Source organism: Thunnus thynnus, chromosome 13 (assembly GCF_963924715.1).
Source record: "Thunnus thynnus chromosome 13, fThuThy2.1, whole genome shotgun sequence".
In the NCBI taxonomy this organism is placed as follows: domain Eukaryota; kingdom Metazoa; phylum Chordata; class Actinopteri; order Scombriformes; family Scombridae; genus Thunnus; species Thunnus thynnus.
The window spans coordinates 1374168-1401388 of record NC_089529.1 but is presented as its reverse complement, the minus strand read 5'-3'; the positions used below and the strand labels follow the sequence as shown (position 1 = coordinate 1401388).

The 27221-nt window shown below is 40.8% G+C and overlaps 2 protein-coding genes across 4 annotated transcripts in view; one reads left to right on the top strand and one right to left on the bottom strand.

The window, feature by feature from the left end:
* alcama (activated leukocyte cell adhesion molecule a) overlaps positions 1–8292 on the top strand; it is a 73615-nt gene extending 65323 nt beyond the window's left edge. Inside the window, exons 12-16 of one of the 3 annotated variants that reach the window (XM_067607209.1) lie at positions 536–665; positions 2907–2933; positions 4329–4443; positions 4912–5028; positions 6038–8292. In XM_067607209.1, coding sequence (XP_067463310.1) covers positions 536–665; positions 2907–2933; positions 4329–4443; positions 4912–4996 — 357 coding nt within the window. In that variant the 3' untranslated portion in view covers positions 4997–5028; positions 6038–8292. Of the gene's footprint in view, positions 1–535; positions 666–2906; positions 2934–4328; positions 4444–4911; positions 5029–6034 lie in introns of all 3 variants that reach the window. The other 2 variants (XM_067607208.1, XM_067607210.1) reach the window with 2 other exon arrangements.
* A 3020-nt stretch (positions 8293–11312) lies between these two features.
* Positions 11313–27221, bottom strand: part of cblb (Cbl proto-oncogene B, E3 ubiquitin protein ligase) — a 56720-nt gene continuing 40811 nt past the window's right edge. Inside the window, exons 10-19 of the mRNA XM_067607207.1 lie at positions 26322–26522; positions 25960–26154; positions 24966–25352; positions 21324–21415; positions 18641–18775; positions 18470–18528; positions 17891–18004; positions 16896–17090; positions 16484–16600; positions 11313–15751 (exon numbers count right to left, since the gene is read on the bottom strand). Of these exons, the coding sequence (XP_067463308.1) occupies positions 15498–15751; positions 16484–16600; positions 16896–17090; positions 17891–18004; positions 18470–18528; positions 18641–18775; positions 21324–21415; positions 24966–25352; positions 25960–26154; positions 26322–26522 (1749 nt within the window). The 3' untranslated portion in view covers positions 11313–15497. The remainder of the gene's footprint in view (positions 15752–16483; positions 16601–16895; positions 17091–17890; positions 18005–18469; positions 18529–18640; positions 18776–21323; positions 21416–24965; positions 25353–25959; positions 26155–26321; positions 26523–27221) is intronic.

Here is a 27221-nt window from a genome sequence, read left to right as displayed (position 1 = left end):
TGCTCCTTTCAACCTAATTTTTTAAATTTGCCAAACTAATCTCATAGACAGCCTTTCCATGCAGCGTGGGTGCATGGAAAGGCTTCAGTGCAGAACATCATTCACTCTGATAAATAATGTACTTATCAAGATGTTCTGTGATGAACTACCTCAGGCCTCATTGTGAAAAGGTAATGCTCCAACAATGAATCAACATTTCTTGGTTGGATTCAGGTTTGTTGGCAAGGAAGATGATGTTTTGTGTTTACTTCTGCATTCAGAATGAGTTTGCAGTTTGCTTGTTTACTATCAGACTCCCCCTGCGTATCGGCAGAGTTCAGCTCCCCTGTCTGATGTCGACATTTGCAGTATTTTCCTCCCTGTCTTCCCACCATTTACCATTTACACCATTTACCACCTGTCAAGTAATATACTGAATATCCTGTAGAATCAATAATGTGTGTGCAACTAAAGAGGCTGCTACATGTTTGAGATTTATTCCCCTAAATATTTCTGAAGCCTCTTCTTCCCTCGTGTGTTTTTGCTGTGCCTCCAGGAGGAGAGCTCCTACATCAATGGCAAGGCCACCCATAAAATCACTGTGATCCCCAGGGTGAACCTGACGGTCACCTGCAGTGTCAGCAACAAGCTGGGAGATGATGTCAAGACCATCAACGTCTCCTCTGGTAAGTTAATGCTCATGCACACTGTAAACAACTCGGTTGGTTCCCAGTTGCTGGAAGAGAGAGAGGTGCAGTAATGTATCTATGAAGTCTGTCACTGAAGTTATACAGCTTTGAACAGATGAATCATGTATTCTCACTTGCTTCGCTGTGGTACTGCCTTTCATTGTTTGGAGTTAATGTATTAGGCTAATTAGGCAGCATTAGCTGAAAACAGAGAGAGACGAATTAGTCAAATTCATTTTAAGATTAACTCTGGATGCAGTCATTCTCCAAGCATGGCTTTTAACACCCATTAAAACATGAAATCACACAAATCTGATTTGCTGTATAATGACAGCTTTTCTCAGCCAGTAACCCTGTTGACCATCTACACATCTCAGTTTTTCTGCAGCTCAGCTCTGTATGAAACAAACAGGCTGCTGGTGGCTTGATGATTGTGTTGTTGCCAGTGTGAATTCACAGTTAGAGGGGATCTTGCCAGCAGCGTTCAGCTGTAGCTTGATTACTGGAGCCTCATTTTAATAATGATTGCTCTTTGTAACAGTGCATTGCTGGTTCTATAACTGAGTTACATTTAACAGGACGCTGTCTAAATAGAGCGAACACCAATGCAAAGCCTCTCTGCAGTTAAAGTTCATTCAAGTTGCTTGCGTGAGAACTGTCTTATTTTTTATGGTCAACCCAGAGGATAAAACTTTAACAATTAGAACAGTGAAACTGGGTCATTGTACCAACATGAAGTAACAGTGTGTAACAAAATATATAAGTAGGAATAAGCAAGGGTGGGGTTGTACAATAATAATAATACATTGATAAGAAATATATGGATTATTATAGCTGTGCGGAGGTGTGACATTCACACAAAACACACTGAGGCAAAGCAAGTAAAAAACAGGAAAGCAGGAATATACCAAGTATTAAATATATTACGTATGAAGTGTGAATGACGTTGACATCTAGAGCAGCGTCTTCATCCCTTGTAGTCAAAACAGTAAATGCTAATCAGCAGTCTTCTTTTAAACTCACATCACAGCGGTGTTACGGTTGAACTGTGGATATCGAGGCACTACAATGCTCACAAAGTAGCTTAGATATTGTTATTTCTGCTCATCACACTGCTATTCTTTGTAGCTGTACGCCCACGGAGAAAGGTACTTGGCGCAGATGTTCTAAGAATTGTAATACTAGTTCTTTCTTTCTTCACAAGAATAGTGACATAACAAGAAAAATAGATTCTGCTGCATTATATTAGTGTCTATTGGATCAGGTGAAGTGTGGAGCTTGCTGTACCTTAACCTACCTTAGCTTGAGATCAAATATGATTTGGTGCTGTTTGTACTTTTGTCATTATAAGAGAGAGCAAAGATGAAGGAGAAATAATCAGAAGCTGATTAACCATTTAGAGGAACATCAGGGACTATTTAGGATGAATCAATTCTTTTAATGACTATAGAATCACACCTTGTTATGTCTGTGCTTTGTCCCCCAAAATGATGTCAATATAAGCAGGTGTTGGTGGTTTTGGTGGTAAATGGTAACAGATGCAAGGATTTGACACCAATCCCTCTTATCAAAGCAGTTATTCACTGAATCAAACTGTTGCAGAACTTGCATTTAAATGTAGCGCAGGCACACCAATCACACAGAAGGCTTACTATGCATAATATAGAAACTGGTATGAAAAAAACACAAAAACAAAAGGAGTAAATAGGAGAAAGGCCGGGACTGTCAAAGGCTAATTCTGAATGCTACAGCGGTATCCTTTCATTTCATGCATACATGCTGTGCCATTGCTCTCCTCCTCATTCTTTCTTTCAGTCTGTGATAATCCTCCTTTCCCTTTGTCTCCCCTCCTCCTTCACTATCTCCGGGGTTTGGCTGGATTTCTTGTTTGTTGGGGAGCTAAACCTGTCTCGCCTTTCTTCCCTGCAGTCTAAGAGCCACTGTCTGGCATATTCTCTGAAAGCATAGTAAAGTGTTGCTTTTAGAAGGTATTGTTGCTCTTCCCTTCCCAAGGTTAAGTTCACTTGTTGTTAGGCACAATCAGAAAAAAAAACTTTGGGGGAAAAAAATAACAGCTTTATATTTCATCTTGTGTGACTGCACCTGGCCAGGCTTCTCTCACTATTCATCAAGGCAGGATTTAGTTTGCCTTTGGGTTTTTTTTAGACAAACAACATGTGTATGTTTTTGTTGGCTTTTATTTTTTATGATTTCTAATTTATTTATGTTTGATTTCAGTTTTTAAGGAGAAAAAAGAGGAAAGAGGTAAGATTTTGTTTTCCTTTGCTCCTTTCTTTTACTTTCTAGACTTTTAATAGGAGCCTCTGTCGAACATTTTCTTCAACAAATCTCAAACTAGAGTTGAGGTGAAACCTGGCATCATTGCTAACTAAACTGTTATCCGCTTGGATTCTCTGATTATACAGCCAGTAAACACTCATGTCCTCAAACACTCATCACTCCACATGCAAATATTACTGTCTGCACATGCAACCTCATTTCAGCTTTTCCATCTTCATTATTTTGCTTAGAGTGGGTCACTCATGCAGATGAGCTCTCAGAGGCAGATTAGAAAGATTATCAAGAGTGCTTGATGATTATGAAAGGACTCCACATAGTCTTTGCTAAATGATGAAAACACAGTCACCAGACCTCTCCATGTGTCACCTATAATTCAGTCATTTGAACTCTTAAACAGATAATAGACTACTATTCATTCAGGATATATTGTATTTTAGGTACAATATATGGTCTTCTAGTTGTAAAACAAGTGTAGATTCATATATTTAAAAGATGTGGCTGTAGTGTAGTGAACCTACACTACAGCCACAGCTGTGGTTGTCTAACATTACTAGCCATTTCTGATTCTTGTCAACAAAACAAATCACTGTAAGCACTAATTTAAGTGAAAAGCGTGAGCCCAAAGGACATAAATTATGCACGACGGTGACAGGTTCCACACACCTGCTATTCTTTGTAAAGTCACAGACACCGTCGTACTGCATATATAGCACAGCTGCTATTACCTGGTGAGAAAATGGAGGGTGATGTTGAGTCAGACTGAAACATTCAGCAAAACGTCAAAACACTTAGCAGACATGCTGACATTAATGCATTTCTTCATCTTCCTGACAAACTCTCCTGTTCTATTAAAGGAACACACCAGCTACCTTCTCCTCCTCCAGAATATCCAGCTTTTCATCCTTGCACTGCTGGTGTTATTTTCCTGGAATGTAAACAGAACTCAACTCAGTGTGCTTGCTAGTTGCTACAGTAACAACCAGGATGTCACTGAACTATAAACCCAAAGCGAAGCAATAAAATGTTATGTGGTAAGTTTGAGCCGATGAAACTTTATTGCTTGAGTATAGACACAGGCAGGTTGGCTCTGTATAGTGTAGCCCATGCTAAGCATGGAGCATTACAGCCAATGATCTACTAGGGACACATGTTATGATTTTGGTATCTGTGTTCTCATCACAGCAAGGATTAAACAATCTTTCAGAGAATTCCTTTAGGTGCTTTGTGGGGAAGCTTGTGTGTGTGTGTGTGTGTGTGTGTTTGTTTGTGTGTGTGTGTGTGTGTGTGTGTGTGTGTGAGTGTGTGTGTGTGTGAGTGTTAGTCCTGCAGCTGAATCAGAGTGCTGCTGTCTGTTTCCAGGTTCTCAGGAGGATTCAGAGGACCAGTCCAAGCTCATAGTGGGTGTCGTGGTAGGGCTCCTCATGGCTGCTGCCGTGGTGGGACTCATCTACTGGCTCTACATGAAGAATTCAAGGTATAGAAAACACACACTAGCGCGCACGACTGCTGTTCACATTTGCATTTTTACATTTAAATTTCATGTCCCTGCTCAAGTCTGGATGGCACTGCTCTTGTTAGCTGGCACCACATTCAAACAAAAGGAGAAACCAGAATTTGTGCCTCAGAGTGAATCTAGAATAATAATCAGCAGGAAGGTAGTCAAGGGTTACGGCCACATTCTCTCTCTGACAATATAGTGAACAAACACTCCTGCCTGCCCTAAAACGATCACATATGTCAAAGAGGAGATAAGCAGCCGAGGATGTACAATCAGGTGGGAGGCTTTCATACCACGTAGCAGAGGGAGATACAGCAGAGGCAGGCGTGTGTACGACGTTTGTAGCCTGCCGTGGAGTGACTGACTATGCTGTCTGGAGAAGGGTGAGAAGGTCATTCTGTAGCAGAGGTGCATCATCCTTTTGCAATTCTGTATTCACCACAGACAAGGAAGCTGGAAAACTGGAGAGAAGGAGGTGGGGACATCTGAGGAGAGCAAGAAACTGGAGGAGAACAATCACACCGTGTAAAGGCGCTCAGGCTCTATCGTGTGATGAAAGAGGTAAGAATTGTCACTTTTAAGTATAAACACACTTACACAGACAGAATGGGTCAAGTGTTCATTTGAAATACTTTAATATAAATGTCACTGTAAATGTTAAATGCAGGTTATTAAGTATAATTACAGCTTATTACAGCTTGTGTCATGTTTTTGTTGGTTTGGCCATCATTCCCAGAAAATTAATTCACTCAGAACAACTTTGTATTGATTAGCAGTGACCCTTCCCTCCAAGCCAAACCAAACCCAAACCATGCTAGCAAAATGCCTCCCACAGCATAACAGAGCCACAAGATCCCCTCACTGTAGGGGTCAAGCATTCAGACCTGGACCAGTTTTTCCTTTAATTTGTCACCCGTCTGTATATACCCATACTGTAGGCTATGTACTGTACATAGAAAGAGTTATTGGTGGCTGCTGTCCATCATAGCTGTCAAGTGATCCCTTCCTAAAGTTCTTTCATTGTAAGGGATGGAGGACAAAATCCACAGTTCTCATTCTGTGTAAAAATAGCTACATAGCTAATTAGCTGCTCAGCTGCAGCACATTAAACAGCATGTAAACATACCTGCAGATATCACTACGGACCTATTAAAGGCTGGTTTGACCGTTATAGTCTGTATACTGTCCTTCCACTGCAGCCTAAAACACTGAGAAATATAAAGAGGGAATTTCATCCTACTATACCATTATATATTTTATACTCGGACTGTAACTTAGGAAGATACACTTGAATTGACTAACTCAGACTGTTGAAGCCTTATATTACCTTCAGCTGAATTTAAGAACACACTGTGGATTTTGTCCCCTCACTTCATGGTCTGTATGGACAGCATGAATGATTACAGCCTCCAAGAACTCTTTGAATGTACACATGAGCACATGAACCTATTCTTTAAGATAAGTGAATATATTTTGTGTATGGGTGTTTTTGCAGGCATCAAAATCATGCATGATTGAAATGATTGTTAATGAGTGTATTTCTCTCTATGTGTCTGTGGGGGAGAAGCAGTTGAAAGCGGCCTTGCAACATCAAAATACAGACTCCCAGTTGGCTGCTGACGCGCTCCATCAGGCTCCACATAAGCAGCAACAATCAGAGTAATTTTCCACCAAGACCTGCCCACAGCCTGCTGTCCCACCTCACTGTTTGAAGTCCTCACTGATGCTGCCTCGTGTTACTGTGTCATTTTGTTTTTTGTGTTCCTGGTGAATGCTCCCTGTTATGTTTTGTTTAGGAGATTTTGTGAGGCTGTGTGGTGGGTTTTTTTTTTTTTTCGCCGCTTTGTTTTTCCTTTAGGATCTTTTTTTTTTTCAATTTGTTCTTGAATTTCTTCAAAGAATGTAAATTCCTTTTACACTTTTTAAGGCCTGTATAACAAATCATAATTATGCGTGTGCCCTGGCTGAGCATGCCAATGTTTATTTTTATTTTGACTTTTTTGTGCGCTGTGTGTGGAAAAGCCTTTTGTTTGGCTGTGCTCAGAGAAAAAGACACCTCACTGCTGTATAATCTTACTGAAAATTTCCTCAAACTTCGCAGAAGATAACCTCAACATCTCTTGGCTTATGTTCTCTGGTTTTTAAACACTGGCAAATGAATTGTCTGAATATCTAGTTAATGGATTCCCACAACAGTAAGAGTCCTAGTTATAGTCATAATATTAAATAAGGAACTGGATGTACTGTGAATGATTTCTATACATGCAGTTTATTGTAACTGTAACCCAAAAAAGCAAACTACTGTGTTTTAAATTGCATTTGTGCAGGTGTAAACTGGTCATCAGCAAATGGAACATTAAGACACACTCAACCACTAATTCTTTGTTTTTGTAAATTTCCTCCCTATTTCAGCTCCTTTTACTTTTTCTTGACATCATGTCAAGAGGGACTTTTTGACTCATTTATGTTGCAAATAATTTTATCTGAAAAGAAAGAAGTAATGAAAAGGCAAGAAGTCATCAGAAAAGTGCAACAAGTTGTAAGAAATGCTAAAGTATGTTCTGCCATAACGTTTCTTTTTTTTTTTTTAAGTTGATACTAAAAATGAGTTTGCTCACCTGTGATTTGGTTTAATACACTACATTATTGTCTTCATGTCTTCACCTGTGCACATGTTTGCTCTACAGTTGAGACCATGGTTTTGGAGTAGATTTCATATTTTCTTTTTCATGTTTTCATTTTGGAAGAGCTTTACTGAAGCCAGGTCTGAATGTTCTGTTTTTTGTGTATTTGATGTATTTATATTCTGTGTGCAACCTACCTGGATGGCTGTTCTGCAGCATGCAAGATAGTTTTTTAAGCCTGCATGGAAGGCATCATCAAGTGTTGAAAAGGTACTGTATGGTAGAAGAGTTACATGAGAGTGAATCAGGTGATACAGTATCTCATTCTCTGCGGTATTGTAATGATGTTATTTTTAGCTCGGTGAAGGATAACCCAAACTGAAGACAGTAGTTGAGAGTGACAGACAATATGGGGTGCATAAAGATGGTGGCTCTCTGGGTTTACAGCATTCTGCTCTGGTTCATCCCACAATCAAACACCACAGTGGCCCACCAACAGAAAAGACCTTGTTAACATTTACAGTTCAGTTAATACAGTGTACTATGTGTTAGCACACAACATGTAAACTTCCTGATGTATGCATTTAAATATCCATGATTCACCTCACTTCACCTCAACCTAAAATCTGTTCATATTTCTGACAACACCAGTAGATTGTGATTATTGCCATAAGTCAGTTGAGTCTGAGCTGTAGTAATTAATGGTAGAACAAGTGGAACTGGTTTTGTAGACTGCAATGTTTTTCATCACCTGGCATCGTAAATGAATCCAAAGCGTCAGGTGTAGATAGCGTTGGTTGATCATGAAACACTAAATGTTAACTTGAAGGAACCATGCAGCAGTTGATCTTGGCTGTTTTTCAAACTGTAGCAAAGAGAATACTTTCTGTTCCTTTACTGTTTTTTGGAAACAATGTGTAGAAGTTACCAGTCTAACTCTTCCCCCCCAGCCAGCATCTTCAACATTACAACAGTATAATCATATTGTGGGATGGTTGCAAAACCACATGACATGAAATCAGTAGGTCAACATTTTTAAGCACCTAGTCTATTGTTTTCTCATGCCTTTTGTTCCTTTTCAAGTAATCAGGTCAGCAGTGAAACCAAAGAGGGTAAGATGAGAAGGCCATAGTAGTGTTGTAAATACAGACTTTTGTTTTTGTACTGTTGTTGACAATAAAGTGTAAATTTCGAAAAAAAAGTGTTATGTGCAAGAGTTTTTGTCAATAAATAGTCCCAACCCCCTCCTCCCCCCTTCATCCCATTACTGCACAGTGTGTAAGTACATGTTGAGGGCCACTGGATGTAATATGAGAATGTACATGGAAACCTAGTACACAATATGAATCCATTCACATGTCATGTCTAAGACAGCTTCTCTAAATGTCAGTTACTTCCCCAGTGACCAAATTCAACCAGCTCTCTACCATGGCAACACCGAGCAGAGGAAGAAAACATTTAATAAAACAGGTTTTACAAACACTCACATCCTCTTCAAATAATCTACATGGATGTGAATCTCTGTCAAGGAGTTTTATACCTGGTTGACAGCGTCCTTTTAAGATTTGTAGTCCAGTAGTGGATTAAGCTAGCTACAGACTTGTTCCTGTGCTTTTTGCTTTATTGTGTTGATTGATTTGAACAGATGTGTTTGCAGCTGTACCATTTATATAACCTCAGAGAATCTTGAACTCATCTAATTAATGAAACCAACACAACCACCTTGTTACACAGGGTAACACTAAACATTCGGATCCTTTCTGTAATGAACCACTGCACACACATCTTACTGGAGACATGAACTCATTTTTCATCACAACACACTTAATGATCTGAAAACAGACTTCTTGTCCTTTTTTTGGCCTCTGTCCCAGTAGAGACACCACAGTGGCTCCAGCTAGAGTTGAACCAGTTAGCCTCCGAGTGTCCAGCTGAACAGACACTAAGACAAAGAACTGGACTGTGTTCAAGCCAGGACTGCTGAGAACTGGACACATTTAAAGTGCAGTAAGCTGAGTCATTTCACAGTTTTGTTTTCAGCCTCAAATCAGAGAACTTCCTAAAAGCCAATACAAAGGCAAACAAGATGACAAAGCTGTAACATTATTCCAACGCCGTGCATGCTGATGTCACCTATTCTGTTGGAGAGCTGCACTAATCAGCGGGTGTACGTTTCTGTGTGATGACTGTGTGACTTTGTTTGTGCCAACTGCAGGCCACGCCAGCACTGGGAGATGTGAGGGGTAGGAGGACAACTGAGACTTGTGTAGGAGGAGATGAGCTTCATCACTGTTGTTTCAGCTTCCTGCTGGTTCATGCATTCACAGATTTCTTGATGCCCCTTAAATCCATGTTTCTAGTTTTCTTTTGGGTGCCTTGAGATTAAGCCCCTGCATCCTTTGCATGTAATTCTAAGACAGTGTGTAAGAATATAGACGCTGAGCCCCAGACCCCCAGGAAGCAATGTTTGATCAAACACATTGTCTGGGTGATTCAGGTTGACTCTCTGAGGGTAAAAAAAATCACTACCTCCTTCTCTTGGTTTTAGCATTTTAAACCCAACATACTATTCAAGGCATTTGAATGAGCTAATAGCGTGTTGTGGAACAAATCCTACATCTGATGCTTTGAACAAACAAAATAGGCCAGAGTCTGTTAGTGGGGTGAGATCCAATCCATTTTAGCAGTTATAGTATATGTGAGCTGATGTTAAGACAGCACAGTGAACGGCCTTAAGAGATTATGTTCCCAGGAAATTCAGCTCACTGAGCATCATGTCGGAGGTGTTTGGAGGTGTCATGCTTTTTTTTTCTTTTCTGAACCAGCATGAGAGACACAGAATATGCAGATGACAGAATCCACCTGCAGAAAGTCACCAAACCAAAAGCACACAATTAAAGATAAACCTTCAATTCTTACTAAATGATGATTCAATCCATGTTTAGCGTATGTAGTATATCAACACTGACAAATAAAGCATGTCTCTGTTCTGGAGAGACACAAATATTGTATACATTTATGGATATTCATGAACGTTATGGCAATAGGAGACTGCATAGCTGACAGTTACTACGCTGCAGATGAATACCAGGTTACCTACTTAAAAGCTTATGAAGAAGCTAAACCTGAGTACATCATGTATTTACTAAGTAGGCTGGACTTATTCTCAGCTTTTCTTTTTGTCAAGAAATCCCATGAAAAGACTCAAACCAACAATCTGACTTTCTGTCTGAGGCATTCACAGTCTCAAGCCCACTAGTTCCTGCTGAAGACATAAATCTTTTATATCTCTCCACAAATACATTCTTACTAATTTCCTAAAACAGGTGGACACTGTAATTTTCAGCAAACGTTACTCACACAGGAGGAAATAGTGCATTTGTTGGGGACTATTTTCAGCAGTGGACTAATACACATTTGGTGTTCTAGTGAGTATTTCTGGCAGCAGGATGGTGTGTCTGGGATTAAGTCAAAATAAACTACCGTAATGTGTGCTCATGGTAATGAAGGAACATGTCACCAGTGTGGCTCATTGATGTGTTTTTAATCGTTTTTGGACAACAATGGAGGTCTATGGCACACAGGAATATGATATATCAGGTACTGGATACACACACAATACTTGTAAGGAGATCAGTTCACTGTTGGTTTTGGTCTTTTCATGGGATTTGTTCACAGTAAGAAAAACAGAATATCACCAGACAAATCGTTTCATTTCTTCACACATACTAACATTTTTTTGTTTATTTATTATTTATAAGTGATGAAGATGGCTTTTACTTGCTGTCGGTTCATGGTGAATGCTAATACAGCAGCATGAAGCACCGCAGGAACTTCTGCTGTTTGTGCTGTTACTCTTTTTAATGGGTGAGTTCACCGATGGGACAATGTCACACTTTCCTTTATAACTTCCAGTTAAATTTAGTATTCCTTCAAATCCAGACTACCTTCGATCAGTCGTCAAAGAGTTTCTTCTTGATCTGTTCAGCAGCTTGTGGGCAGAGTGAAGCTCCCTGAAGTCATAATTACTGGTGACAATCTTTTGTTATTTCCATTACATTTCTGGAACAAATCAAACCACATTTGACTTACTAGAAGCCTCTGGCTCAAAGTAATGTATTAATTTTATGTAGGAACAAATTGTCAGGAAACAGCTGTCCCACAGTTATCCTGACACAACACACACACACACACACACACACACACAAAATGTTAAATAAATCAAAGGAATTGTGACTTTTTATTTACTTATCCATGAAAATAGCATATCAAGAAAAAAGCATTAATAATGTATAAATTAATTGCACGTTACTCTATGCTTTACATAATTATCAACACTTTTTTTGTCACCAAAGCACATTAATACGAAAATGGATTTAGAAAATAAAAACTGCCCTTTGCAACCTAAGGCCACTTACTCCCTTCACAAGGGAGTCCAATGGAATGGACAATTCTGAGCTCAGAGTCGTTCAAGTTTGAGAAAATAAAAGTAAAAACAGACCAGTGCAAAAACTAAGCCTCAACTTAAAGGGGAATGCCACTGAGTTTCTCTATGATGTGTGGTGGCCTGTTCTATTGCAAATGAGTGTTAACTCCTCGTCTAATCTGTCACATTAACTCTCTGAGAGATGCAAAAGCAGTGGAGAGCAATCTGGTAGATTTCCTGCTGAGATGTACATAAACTTTGTGAGTCCAGAATTTCCATCTCCCATTGTCAGATGGATATAAAGCTGCTTATCTGATGAATACGCTTTATCTAAGTGCTTCATTATATGTTTATAGATGGGCTTTTTGTTTAGTCGGCATGCTTCTGTGGTTGTGCTGTATAGGATAATAATGTTTTGTGAATCTGTGTCTGCACAGTGGATGATAACAAAGATAAGAGACTTGGTTTGCAGACTTCCTCCTTGCACACAGCATCCCTCATTATCACTAATTATCTATGGACTGTCTTAGGCCCTAATATTAACATATGTAAATTTTAAACTACAGCGGTGTTCCCCTTTAAAGTGCTGCTCAAAAAAGTAAAGAAGGGGTGTTGGTGGGGCAAATACAACTTCTTTATGGAAGAAGAGGAGGGGATGGGGGGGTCATTCGATGCCACCTCTTACACTGACCAGATGACTCAAATAATAAATAAAATAAAACAATTCATGTTTTGTGTCTCCCAGATTGTAGACTTTCAGAGCACATTTACTGAGAGTTGTTTTCTGTCTCCATCACACAGCATCATTTCATTCCCATGGTTGACCATGCAGCACAGACAGCCATACTCACTATGTTTACATGCACTCTAGTCACTATGGTTACCAAGTTTTGCTTAGAAATATCAAAATGTCAAATCAGGGTTAGATCATCTCATAAGATCCTATTCTAATTATGAGAAACCTGTTAAGATGCCTGGCTTATTCCAACACACAAAACACCACTCAAATACAGAAACTGCTTTCAGGTTTGGTTTCACACTCTCACATCCTGAATACATGTGAATGTAAAAAGAACAAAAACAAAACAAGGCTGAATTATAAGGGCTGGGATCATCATTTTCTCCCCTTGTATTATCAGGATGATCCCACTGAATCTTTTCATTTCCAATTTGCAGCCAGACCATTCAGTCTTTGACCTGAAACACAGTGTTATCTGCTTTGTGAGGAGCCTCAGTCACAGGGGACCTACATCTATCAACAGTTTAAAGGCTGTCTAAGAAGAAAACTACAATACATCATCTCAAATTAATTTTGATAGCCTAATTATGCCTGCAGGAAAAATGTGAGAGAAAATGGGTCACTGCTATGTGTTTCTCTGTGTGTTAATTTGGCTTGTCTCTTGATACAGTTTGGACAAACTCACTGAACAAAGAAGGAATGTCAGTCTAAAGAGAGAGAAAGACCTCTCAGAATTGCTCTGCCTGTTTGTACAGAAAGAAAATCACATAGACTCAGATGCTGCCAAACTCAGTTTGCTGCATCAGCTGTTAATATGAGAAGAGTTACTATAATCCTGATATACAATAGTTAGGATGACATAGTTAAAACCAGCATCATATTGACACATCACATGGTACTGTCAGAAAGGAAAGAGCCACTCTACTGATCTATCTTCACTCCAGTAAGTTAGCTGTCTGTCTCAGTTAGCACAAATGTTTCCAAGACAGTAAATTCTGTTACAAAAAATGACGTCGCTGTAACCAAGTGGGAAAGTTTTTGTGACTGTTGTAGGAGATACTCCTAAGGGACTCAAGAGATACAAAGTCATCAAAGTAATCATATTTTAAATTAGCAGCTTTAATGTAATACTTTCAAATTTCATTTTTTTTGTCTTGTTTCCATAGTTTCCATCATTTCCATGAGTAAGGATAACATTACACTCTTCCAAGATCATTGCTGAGGTCTGGAAACATGGTGACATCACTGAGAAGAGGACAAGACGAGAAACAAGAGCGATTAGATGATCATACAAGTTTTAAACAAACCCTCAGGTTGGACAAATGTTTGCAGAGGAGAAAACGAAAAAAAAAATAAAGTGGTTTAGATAATCTGGTTTAATTGTTGGTTTGGAAACATACTGATCGTCTACCTACTCATGTTTCTTGACCCGTCAGACTTTGATGTAGCAATGCTGCCATGTTCCCAGATCCCAGCAATTACTATAATGAGTACAATGTTATTATAACTGATGGCAACGATGGGCAAAATGAGACCCAAGTTGTAATAAAGTGGAATTATCTTTTAACCCTCATGAGATCAATAGCTGGGTTTTCCCTCCTTGTAAACATAGTCCCTGTCTTATGACCCTAACAGACCTGACGCAGCCTACCGTTTAGCATACTACTCCAAAAAAAAAAAAGAAAAGAAATGGGTGACATAAGCAATACTGTTACATTTGACAAATCCAATACATGCATTGGTGAGACATCTTGCAGTCAGTGGGGAGAAATACAGCTGATTCCAGATTCTGAGGTAAGGGGCTTCACCTGTACTGCACAGTTATGGTGCATGTGACTATATCTTATAGTTTCAATGCTCTGCAGTTTCTTGTTTGTCTCTATTGTGTTCAAACAACGACTCCACATCAGTAAAAATGCATAATTGCTGCAGAGCTATATCAAGTGACTCTTGCTCCAAATCAGATTGAGAGCCATTCCTCAAACATGTGGGGAATGTGGACATTTGCACCATATGATGTCTGTGTAATTGAAGTGGAGACAGGAGGCTGCAGTGTGACGGCTGCAGAGTGCGTCGTCTCTGGGCTCTAACGGACGACGTCTGGCTCGCTGATCCGCACAGCTCCCGTCGTTTAAAAGCTTTAGCTGAAATGCAGGCACAATCATCTGGCTTTTCACATGGAGAAATGAATAATTTTCCACAACCATGAAACATTTTCCACCACTTAATCACTTAAGGGCAAAACTGGGCCTGAGAGGAGCTCAGAGTGTACAAAGGTATAGCTCTCTCATGCAGAACAAATACATTCATAGGCTTGCTGTCCTCAGATGAAGAAAGTAATTAAAAAAGGCCCCCACTGAATAATCCTCTGGTCTAGGAACAGAAACAAAGAGCGAAACTAACCCTCCCACTCTCTTCACTCTTCTTGTCCAAATAAGATACCAGGTGTAATAAGAGTGTTCCTCTGGAACTGTCGTACACTCTTCTCCTGGGCTGGGGAAAACAGGTGAATCAATAAGGCATCCTCTGGCTCCATCTAACCACTCCTGACTCACCAGACCTTGTTAAGACCTACACGTCAGCCAGACTCTGGGCAAACAGTGGAGTATTCTCTAATGGTTGACACACGAGGGAAGGAAGAGAGGGTGAAAGAGGATACAATGAAGAGAGGAGACTGAGAGAAGGAGTTAGAGTAAAGAAATAGTGGAGTCTGGCTCCCCCCAATGGCTGTAAATAAAAATGACTCCTAACCAGTGGCAGAGCATTTAAGCTGAAATGAGCTTGAAATGAGCTGGAAATGCCTTTTTAAACTGAAGTCTGGAAGGTGGCGGGATGTGAAAGGAACAGTAGCAGCAGTAGCAGGATCGGGGCTTTAAAACAGGAAAGTCCAAGCCCGAGACAAAGCATCCATCCGAGCATTTGAAAACCAGCAAAGCTCACTGTAAACAACAACAAGCCTGGTTCGTTTTTTCACAGGTTTAAATCATTCACAGACATTTTTTTTTCTCTCCCTTTATTGATTCTCTGTGTTCTGCCATGATTTGGTTTCAGCCACTTTGTTGTGCGTTGTCATCTCTGTTCGGCAACAAAAGGCTAAGTCTCTTTTGAAAATTTTTCTTTGTTTCTGTCGATCATTGTTGTTCTAACAGTCTATAGCCAAGCAGACTGAAGAAGCCCTTTTTAGTCAGTCCATTCAGAGGCACAGCTTCATTGTTGTGCTCCCCTTCTACTGTCTCTACAACTAGAGGTTCAGTCTCGGGGCCACTAAGGCAAACTCTCGCAGAATGTTTCGGGCCACGTCGACTTTGTACTGAGCAATCATCAGCGCCCGCTTCACGTCCTCGAAGGAGTAGCCCTCCCCCATCAGCTTGGCGATCTTGGCGTCCACATTCTCTGACTCAAGGCTGTGGGGTTTGCCTGGCTGAATGTCTGGAGGGATCTTCCTGGGCAGTGGCTTGGGCGGCCTGGCAGGGGCCTGCAAACAGTCCATCGATACTTGGAGAGAGAGAAGGAGAGGAATCATGTCAGTGGAAAAATGCCTCTGGCACACAGGCAGAAACTTGAGAGTGTTATTAGTGGTCAAGGAGAGGTTTCCAGTCCAAACGCTGCTTGTCACTGAACTAAAGCTTTGACATTTTTTCCAATACCTTCAGAGTTTGGACCTTTATCATTAACTAATCAGTGTCTTTCACAGCTAGAAAGCAGATACTGAGGTTTTCACTGCATGTTTGCATTTGACGTCCTGCTCCACAGTGGAGAGAATGCTGGAGAGGCTAAAACATGGTCTGCCTGCTTTAAAAGGAAATATTTTAGAAATAAAAACTACTGAAAACAAAACAGGATTAAGCTCATTTGGAGCTCAAAGTTTCAAACAAAACTTTGCATGTCTGCATAAAATAAGCCCAACAGTCATTATTGACAGAGCTGCCTCCTGAGAGTAACTTTCCTACCAGAAATCCTTTCTTCTTTACTTATATAAAGGGATCCTTCATCATTTCGGTTTCAAATGCTCACACTTTTTCCAGACCTTTATTTCCTAGAGTACAAGCTTTTAATCTGATACATGTCCAGTCAGAATATGAGATCTAAAACAGACAGGCAGTCAAATGTAAATTATATTACTTTTACCCATATTTCTGTGAAAGTAACACTTTTTTTTTTTGTTGCAGGAACCATATGCGTGTTTTCCTCATGGAGTCATTTGCTAAGGAGGAGATGTAACTCTACCTTGACTGCTTGGTAAATGGTCGTACTCCGGGCAGCCTCTGGGGCCTTTCACATGTTCTATGTGTCGTCTGACTGGAGGCAGAGGAGCAGCACTGTTCAGCATGTCAAACACTGTGTCTAGACCACAGACAAAACCCAGAAAAGTCAGGAAAACAAGCCTGTCAGTCAGCGAAGTACTGCTGTAAATGATATGCAGTGTGTTACATTTTCCACAATTCTGTGAGAATAACAAACACTTAATCCACTGAGGGAGAAAAATATTAGATTAGCATAACCCTGTAGGAGAAGCAGGGGATTTCTTTCACTGAATGATGTAAGGGTTGTTTGCACTATCTGTATAAATGCCTTCAATTCACAGATTTAACTTCATATATTTGAATCAAAACACGAGGCTGTATGTTTGCCAGCTCACCGGGGGTTAACAGCGAGTGCTCGTGTCCAGAGGAGGGCCTGTGTGGTCGTGTGATGACAGAGGAGGCGGACGTGGAGGAGTTGCAGGATGAGGATGACGAAGAGGAGGATAGGTCAGTGAGGCTGTGTCGCGCCGGTGGAGGAGGAGGAGGAGGAGGCTGGGATGGAGGGCGGCAGTTGAAGGGGTCTTCTAATACTGAAACCAAGAGAAACCGCAGACAGGACTGACTCTCTGCTCTGTACTGATTCACAGTTTATACTGTTAATTCTATGAGGAGGTGGCTGACGCTGCTATACAGTCTGAACCATGTGCAGTCTCAGCCGTGGGATTACATGCTGAAGAGCAAGCTGGCATGCTGCCCTTAAGATAAAAGCCTAGAGAGGATACTTTTGAGGAAGGACTTCACAGGAGGAGCAGGACTGGGACAGGAGGTGCAAGAAAGACTGGCTCAAAAAGGTGTTGGCTGGATCATGATGTGTTATTGTTTTAGAAGCTTCGTAGAAATTTAATACTGCTGATCAAGTCTGGGTTACCAAAACTTTGAAGTGGTGCTTACAGAACATCAAACATACAGTTATAAGCACTTGCTACCATATGGCTTCACGATTGCCTTATCCAGCTGTGGCTCATGCAGCAGTGTCTACAGTACATTCATTCCTACTCAAATGAGGACCATGTGGACTCCGCTACATGGGTTTGCTACTGGAATAATTGTCTCACAGTTGGACAGAAAAAGGTGCTGTATATCAGCTGCAGAATATGGTTTTAATAAAATGATACTGACGTGAATGTTATAAGGGTTTTATGAATAGCTTTACAAAGTATTCTTGAGATTGATTGGAGGAAGTCAAGAATACAAGTTTGACACTTGCAGATACAAGGGTTTGACGTGACAAGAGAGACATTCCACAGAAACACTGAGTGACAGAGGAGACAAGCTCAGACAGACAGAGAGGTGGAGACAGACAGGTGGGGCGTCTGGGTAGGAGGGCTACCTTGGGGGGGCAGCAGAATGTCATAGTCCGAGGGTGTCTTGTTGGTGCTGAAGGGGCAGAGGGCAGAGTGAGTTGCCCCTGCGACCACCGTCCTGTTTGACTCTGAGTGCCCACCTGAGGAATACAAGCAGAGTTCAGCATAAAGCAGCCTGAGGTTTCAAGTCCCACTGCAACACGACAAACTAACCATTTACTGTCATATTCAGTCTTAAAATATGTTTTTATTCAGTGAACAAGAAAGAATTCTGCTCTCTCTACTTGGTTGTTATACACTTTGACCTGATTCTAAACTTGTTTATATACTGTATATTATGGTTTAATATCCTGAAATGAGTCAGATCACTCTGCTGGTATCAAGAAAATGACACTCAATTCAAGACAATGTTGAACAACAAGTTGGCATGTACTGTCTCAATGATGGATTCAATGAAGTGCCCAGCTGTGTTTCTACAGTTTCTACAGATGATTCCTGGGCATCATATTCACCCCACTCATTGCGACCCTCACTATATCAGAAGGGGTCAAAGATCTGATTGGAATAGGGATAAAGGTAATATATTCATTGGTTTCAGGACTCACCAGACTCGCTGGACTTCTTCTCCTCAATGGAGGGCTCTGGGGAGCCATTCTCCAAGTGCCTGAAGGAGAGAAAAGGGAATCTTTTTGGTTCACAGCAGCCTAATTAATCTAATGAAACTACCTTCACTGTATCACCATAGTAACTTTAACACATTAAGAGAAGGCCGGTACCTGCTGGGTATAGAGATGCAGATGGGAGCCTGACTCAGGCAGAGATTGGAGGAAGGGATCTGATAGTCATCCTCCACCCTCTCCATCACTCCCCGCGGCCGCTCCACCACAGGGCTGCTGAAAGGGTTGGAGGATCTGTGAAGATGACCATGATTTGTCAAACCAACCTTTCCATTAGTGTCACTCATACAGTTATCACATTCAAACCGCCATCACTGATATTTTCACAGACCAATTATGTGGAGGATGGTAGTTCTGGGGTAACTTAAAGACATTATATATTGTAGATATTAATAATGTTTCACCATGTAAAACAACAAATTGACATCTACATTATGGGCGGCTGTGGCTCAGGAGGTAGAGCGGGTCATCCACTAATCAGAAGATCGGCGGTTCGATTCCCGGCTCGTCCAGTCCACATGTCGATGTGTCCTTGGGCAAGACACTTAACCCCGAATTGCTCCTGATGGCTGTGCCATCAGTGTGTGGATGTGTATGAGTGATTAGATTTCCACTGGTGGGTAGGTTGGGATCTTGCATGGTAGCCCCTGTACCATTCAGCGTATGAATGGGTGAATGTGACACACAGTGTAAAAAGCGCTTTGAGTGGTCGGAAGACTAGAAAGGCGCTATACAAGTACAGTCCATTTACCATTAACTACATTGTATGTTATGTGTTTTAAACATAACAGCACTAAAGAAACATTGTAGGAATAAACATCAAAATCACCATATTAAAAACCCTGGTCAATATATATTATTTGAGGCAGTTCACTGTTACTTGTTGTCATAGTAACGCAACACTATGTCCAACTTGTGACTTTTCCTGGTACCTGCAGGATGCCTAAGTCTTCAGTCTGTGTGTACAACAGCAGGCTCATGTCTCTTCATTAAAATGCCTGCAACCTTTTTTGTTTTGGAATTTACACCTAAAAAGTAAGATCCAATTAGCCAATAACCAATTACACAATAACACAATAATAGTAACCAATTAACCTTTTATATATTTTAAGTAAGCAATTCTGCACTGGGGGCTGGTTAAAGGATGATTGTTTTAATCTCCAGTTCCTTGAGAAAATGTGAATGTAGAACATGGCTGAGGAATCCTTCAGTAAAACAGTAACCCATCAATTGTAGCTTATTAGCAGCAAAAGACTGAGGTTGTACTATACTGTATGAAATAACTGTCATATCAGTCTCTTTACAGTTCCATAAAAACAGACTGCAGACCACAGACATCATGCGGCATCATTATAAAGTGTGTACTGCAATGTGAAAAAATGTGCAGCATTCCTTATCAGCTGGCTTCACTCTGCTAGCTGTGTTTACCAATGCATGTGCTACAATGTTGTTGTACTGCAAAGGTGCAAAGTACACTAACTGTTGTGTCTTCTGTAGTTAATGATTCACCAAGGCAACAGTAAAGCCACTGTCCTCTATGAATAATGCAGGGATTTCTTTAACCAATCAGTAACAAGAAACACCTATGTAGCCTAATGTCCCGCCATAACCACCATTACATTACATTAGATGAGAATGTAAATTATAATAATAGATGCAGTAATTACCAAATCAGCATTAAGGTTCAGGTTAGTGCTATTGGGAATGAATGGACTGATAGGAAGAAAAACATGTGTGTGTGTGTGTGAGCGAGTGATTCTATGCTTACAGAATGTATGTGCAAATCAGCTGCAGTCACTTGTGCGAGGGGAGTGTGTGCAATATTTTAAAAACACTAAATAGTTTTCAGTAGAACCAGAGCTTCCCCATTCAGCTCAAGCTTCATCAGAAGTGACAGCTCTATCCCCTGCCTCCAATACAGCCTGATACACAGAAATATCTAATCTAATTCTGGCTGCAGCTAAAAGGCTATTAGTTGTTCAGCCATCATTTTTCAAAGCTGTTTCTAACCAGAACTTTTCCCTACGGCTACTAGACCTCACTGGTATAAAGTCTCTGTGTCTGAAACCACAGAGACAAGAAAGGAGGTTTGAAAGAAGTAACTTAAGGCTAAAAGGGAATATCTAAGAGGAGAACAGGATTATAGCCCAAACTGTGATCGAAATGCAAATATATACAATATGTACAAATACAAGTAGCATCTGGCTGATGTAGAACTGGATTTTATTCATTTTATTTTTTATTATTTATACTCACTGGACTAATCTTTGTGTAAGGAAAACTTCTTTAATGTCCACTGAAGCTCATTTTAGCTGAAAATAAGGTAAAACACTGGTCCAGTTGTGTTACTGCTCTGCACTGTAGACCACATATCTATTTTGTGCTGTTCCCATTTTGGCTTATACAGTTCTGTAGGCAAATAACCTTGCGCTGTCTAATACAGGAAATTAGATATAGCTGAGTCTTGAAAGAAAGTGGCATGCACCATCCAGTGATTAAACATTTCAGCATCTTTTTATGATTTACACAGACTGTATATTGATACACTGACCCATGCAGTGCTGATATGTTTTTAAATACAGCCTTGTCAGAGGAGCTATAAAGAGCTCACCGGTTAAAGTACCTCTTTATGTATGCAGAGAACAAACACACTTCAATACACTCAGCTCTTATCTGACAATATTAATACAAAGTGGCTGTACAGAGATATCATTTCAGGATATTCCCAAAGAAAATGTGTTAACAGCATCCTGGATAAATGTTCTCAGTGTGTAATACTCACTTGTGGCTACTGGCATGGATGGACTGAGTTGGCGAGTGCCGTGAAGGAAGGATGTCATACTCATCGCCAACTTGCACACCATTAGAGAAGGGCTGCACAGACACACACGAGAGATAGAAGGGGGGAGAATTTTAAAAGAACACACAAAGGAACAATGGAGTAGGTCAATGTTAACAACATTATCAGATATCTCACGTGTTCCCTACCTGGGAGGAACACATGAGAACACTAATCAAACACACCCAGGACACCTTATTGAAGGTAGATAGAGCACTTCTGCTTCATTTAGCTTGGTTTCAAAGCAACTCAAGTCAAAAAGGGCAGAGGTTCAAGGATGCACAAACAAGTATTTATGTGCAAATTACTTGTTTTCATCAAACCTGGTACATTTAAAATAAAGGATGCTTTGTACAGTCATTGGCCCACAGTGCTCTGAGCTGTTAATATCCACTTATCACAAAAACAACTGTAGCCTATAGCATATATACCACGTCAAGCTCTGCATGTAAAAACAGTGTTGCTGAGAGGAAACACAATGCAGAGGAGCATTAGAAACATCTTCTGTGAGATTAGTATTAATCCCATGCCAAAAATAATCTACATTCACAGAGAAAGCATAACCTGTGAATCTGCTGCCAGATTAGCCAGCATTAAGCAAACACAGTGAAGTCAAAGGTCAGCTCTCTGTGTGGGAGACACATTTCAGCTCCAAATATTGTTTTTGACCCAGCTACATGGTCAAAACCAGGATTTATAGTACAGTATTTTATAGAACTACCAACACGACTACTGCAACTAGTACTACTACTATTATTAAATTCCTTCTGCAGCCATTTCATTGGACTGTTCTGAAACTTGAAATGAAATGACCTTCAGTTGAAAACTATATTCCACCTGCCAAGCATACAGTACCTGTCTTTGAAGTGAGAGTTGCTCTATATGGAAGACAAAACATATGCAAATAACCACAATAACTTCCTGAATATTACCAAAAGTGACAACGCTCTCCACAGGCGTCTGGAGGCACTTTCTGATCAAAGAGTGTCTCTGGAGGGAGAATGAGTGATAGGCTGTGTGTGTGCGTGTGTGTGTGTGTGTGTGTGTACTGCACACAAGGCTTTTAAATGATAAAGTGGAGAGAGTGTGCAAATTATGCAGATGCTCAGCAGTATTCTGGGTTCTACAGCAGTAAATGTCAGACAGTGTCTGGAGGATTCGATTGGTTGTATCTGAATGGTCAGTTCAAACACTGAGTTTCAGTGGAAACGGGGATTTCATTATTTAGCATAGATTATCATATTTATATTCTGTCCAACACACTTCAAGCATGTATTGTCTTATCAGAAGAATGGCAGTGAAGCTTATTGCTACTCTGTCAGAAAAGGCTTTCATTCTTGTTTTTTGTTTCTGCTCTTTCACAATCAGAGCGGTAACTGTACACACAAGTAATTAAATCAGGCATGACTCGAGGAATAAAATCTCCCTGGTGAATATCACAAACAATAAAAACATGTGAATCTACTTTCCATCACTGTCTCTCTCCTCATAGATGACGCCCTATGCATATCTCACTCAGTTTTATAACTATGGACAAAAGGATTTCAATAACCACAATGTTAACTCATTACAATTTTGACACAGCATAAACAAATGCACATGAATTTATAAATCTAATCTATATTAATCTAATTAACAATAGTCCATAGAGCCTTGCTCTACAGTGGGTAGTTGTGCCTTGCTTCAGAACATCAGTGGCAGTTAAAGCAGGGGCTGACGTATTCATGCAGGACTGTGAACCACAAACTTCTAGTTACAAACTAACAGACAGGCAGCCGCTTGAATAAATGGATCAGTAAAGTGCATCAGGTGCAAACATGGGCACGTATATTACATTCAATAACAGCAACACAGTTCAAGCTTAGTGCTCCGCTTAGTGCATGCCACTATGTGTGAAACATATTGCTATTACTGCATGTAAAATAGCTGTTTTTGTGTTCATTTTTGCACCTGATACACTTTACTGATTCATACCATCAATTTCATTGTCATTTTAAAATTTGGGTTGTGGCTAAGGAGGTAGAGCTGGTCGTCCACTGATCACAGGGTCAGCGGTTCGATCCCTGGCTCCTCCTGTCCACATGTCCAGGGGCCCTGGGCGAAATGAAATGCTCCCAATATTCAGGCCAGCACATTGCATGGTAGCTCTCTGTCATCAGGGTGTGTTTGTGTGGATGTTTGAATGGCAGGATAAAATGAAGGCCATTAGCATTCTAATTAATCTATACATTTTTTGTGACTGTAAGACTGCAGTTCATAACTCTGGGTGTGTTGCATGAGTAATGCAGTTAAAACTCTTAATAACAACGAGTGATGTGTGCAAGGCACATAACCCTCTACTGAACCTGGTCTGCCCACTGCAGCTTTATGTCTCTCTTTTTAGCCATAGCTTCACATACCAACCATCAACTAAAGTATGTTAATAAAGACTTTTGGGACTCTAAATTGGTTTGACTGACCTCTCTAAAATAAGCAGGTTTGATTGCTTTTCTAAGGAATACCTATCAAACTGATTATTATACTGTACATGTCCCTAAACTGGGTCACTGTGTTGTTGAAAAGTGTAAAATAAACATATACACATTCTCAACCCAACTGGTCAAGGCAGATGGTCGCCCACCTAGAGTCTGGTTCTACTTGAGGTTTCTTGCTGTTAAAGGGGAGTTTTTTCTTGCTGCTGTCGCCAAGTGCTGCTCATGGAGGAATGATGGGTCTCTGTAAATTAAAAAGTACAGTCTAGACCTGCTCTATGTGAAAACTGCCCTTAGATAACTTCTGTTGTGATTTGGCGCTATATAAATAAATTGACTTGATATGACCAAACATGGGTGGGGCTGACATTGAATGGCACCTAAAACATTTAAGCCCTTCCTACATACTGTGTTCAATTTCTCAGTAGAGACTGTGACAAAGCAAACAAAAGGACTGGACTTTGTATGGTTTGAATTTACCACAGCTTCTTAAAAAAATGCCTCCTAACCTGTCTCATGTTCTCTCCAAGTCCTTTGGTGGCCACCCCTATCATATGTAAAAGAAACAAGAGTCTACAGCCACACTAGAAGCTCTATAAGGCTGTAATGCTCATGAAAAGATGACCCAACTCTAAGACAGATAAACCAAAGTATGAGATAAACTGAAATGTTGACCTGATGAGAAGTCAGGCAATCACAAAGACCATGAATTTCCAACTGGATGTTAATCCATTCAACAGTTGTTGAGACATTTTCACTCTAGACCACGAATGTCTACCTGCTGGTGGTGTTAGAGGAAAAGACGGGGCATCATCAAATTCAGTAGGATTCATTCTCTGGGAACTATGAATGAATCCATCCAATAGTTGTTGAGATATTTCAGTCTAGACCAAAGTGAACAGACATTTCAATCCCAAGAGAACAAAAATCTTACATACATAATCAACACATGTGCCTCTTTAAAGATCTTAGATTTCTTAAGAAAGCATATTGCGTTATCTTACAGCACAGTTTTTTTTCTTTTACTGAGGAAACAAAGAAAATAAAGAAATCAGCTTCCCATGCTTATCCCAACTTATCACCTTCAATGTTAAAACTGACATCTAAGCCCTACCTTGGAGCTCTCTGAGTTTCCTGCCCCCTCCATTCTGGGATGTAACCGCCCAAATCCTGCAGACGGACAACTGAGTGGTCTTCCGTTCAGGTGGGAGGGGACGGTTGGCCCCAGCTGGAGCGGGTGTTCCCCTTCAGTCCTGTGGGCATCTGACAAGTGGCTCTCTTTGGGACACCGTGTCTCAGGGGGCATCTGGGAGTCTGACAATGCACCGGTAGAAGATGAGATGGAAGAGGACAAGGAAGAAGGACTGGAGAGCCAAGAGTGGCGTGACTCTGGGGGGATGGGGGGAGGACGCTCAGGGGGAGGTGGTGGAGGTGGGTCCCTCTGTGGAGGAGGTGGGGCTGGGAGAGGCTTGTCCTGCTTCCTGGACATGCCTGGTGAAGACTGGAGAGGTGGAGAGATATGGTAAGAAATGACAGAGGAGCATCTAAATAATTCAAGATTCATTTTAGAATTACATTACACCACATTGAGTTTTTATGCAAAGATACTGCAATTTCTGGTGTTTGATATTCTCAAAGGTCTCCTTGGCAGCTCTAGCATGTAGAGCTGCCAAATAAAAACATGCAGGTCAAATACAACACTTTCTCCACTAACTATGGCCTCCATCAGCCACTAGGGAGAACAATTGTCACATAACATGATTTGTGGGTAATGAAATCCTTCAGAAATTCAAACATTTATGACTTGCTGCCACTTGAGGTTATCAAAGTGCTTTTTGGCCTTGTGCAGCTTTCATGTGGAGTTGTTTTCTTATGTTTTTTTTATTTTTTAAGTCATGTGTTTATCTTTTTTTTCCCTCTAACCTACTTTGTTTCCTGTGTTTACATCCTCCTGATGTAATGTGTTATTCTTGTTTTTAAGCCGTCCTGTAAAGCACTTCCTAAACTTGCTTTCACATAGTTTGTTTTAAATGATTCTGTGACTTTGAGTCTTGAATTATTATGTGCCAGAAAATACAGGTGACACATTTTCCTTTATAATGACTGACCTTTGGGGAGCCGGTGGGACTGGCAGATGGGGAGCGGATGGCACCCTTCTGGATGAGGTCGAGTCGTGGTGGGACAGGGGGAAGGCCGAGATGCTGGCCGCAGTGGCCAGGGTCTCCTATGTGGGCTTTTCTGTGTTGGCTGACAGGTGAAGAGCTCGGAGACACCATGGGTGAGTTCTGGCGCTCAGCACAGTGCTGAGAGAAAAGTAAAGCAAATAATCAGTCATTTATAACCAGCTGTGGACAAAAGAGAATTACAACATCTGCAGAACTTTTCTTCTTTCTTCCTCTCTCAAAAAAAGAATGATAATACATCATCATATTTTCCAATCTGACAAGCAGCTGGTTCTACAAGCCTTTACCTTCCTGATGTTGGCCAGTCCATTCATGACCAGGCAGTCCTCTCTGTCTTCCTCATCATCCAGCTCCAGCATGGGGCAGCTGTGCTGGTCCAGGAAGAAGCACTTGTTGCCCTCATTTCGTGGGTCAAAGGGATCCACAATGATGGGTTCTGTGCCTTTGATCTCACAACGACAGAACGGACAACCCTGGCCATCTGACTCCTGGAACAGATAAGAAAAAGAGTTAGCATGAAATAGGAGATTTCACACACACACACACACACACACACACACACACACACACACACACACACACATACACACACACACAGGCACAGGTGTGGTGGTGACATTATAACCCATTTCCATATTTAAAGATATGATGAGCATGGCTTCATTGTTTCAGGAACATGAGGAAAGAATCACTTGGCTGTTGCTGCACACAGTTGGGATACACATGGTTAAGGTTGTGTGCTTCTCTCTCTTGCCCTATATCTTACTCTCTCTCTCCCCCCCTTTATGAAAGGACTCCGGCAAAGTTGACTGGACACATGCTTGTGTAGATCCTCTCCAGGGAAAACTGTTTTGCAACTTTACAACATTCATTGGCCACATGTACATATTCCACATGGCAGCCCCCTGTTAAACAGGGGTCATAAATAAGAGAATAAAAGAGGTTTTGGTTTCCAGTGCATCTCTCTTCATTGACTCAGGGGCTACAATCAAAGGCAGACAATATTTAGAGAACAAAGCTGCATTTGTGGCGGCCATATGGTTGGGGACTTGGCGGGGGACTCACCAAAGGCATGTTTGAAACTTAATCCTAATTGGAGTGGGTGGAGAAGGGAAGGAGTGGGAGGCTAAAAGGAAGGGAGCCCAGAGGGGGGAGGAGATGGTGTGATGGTCATGGACACTGAAGAA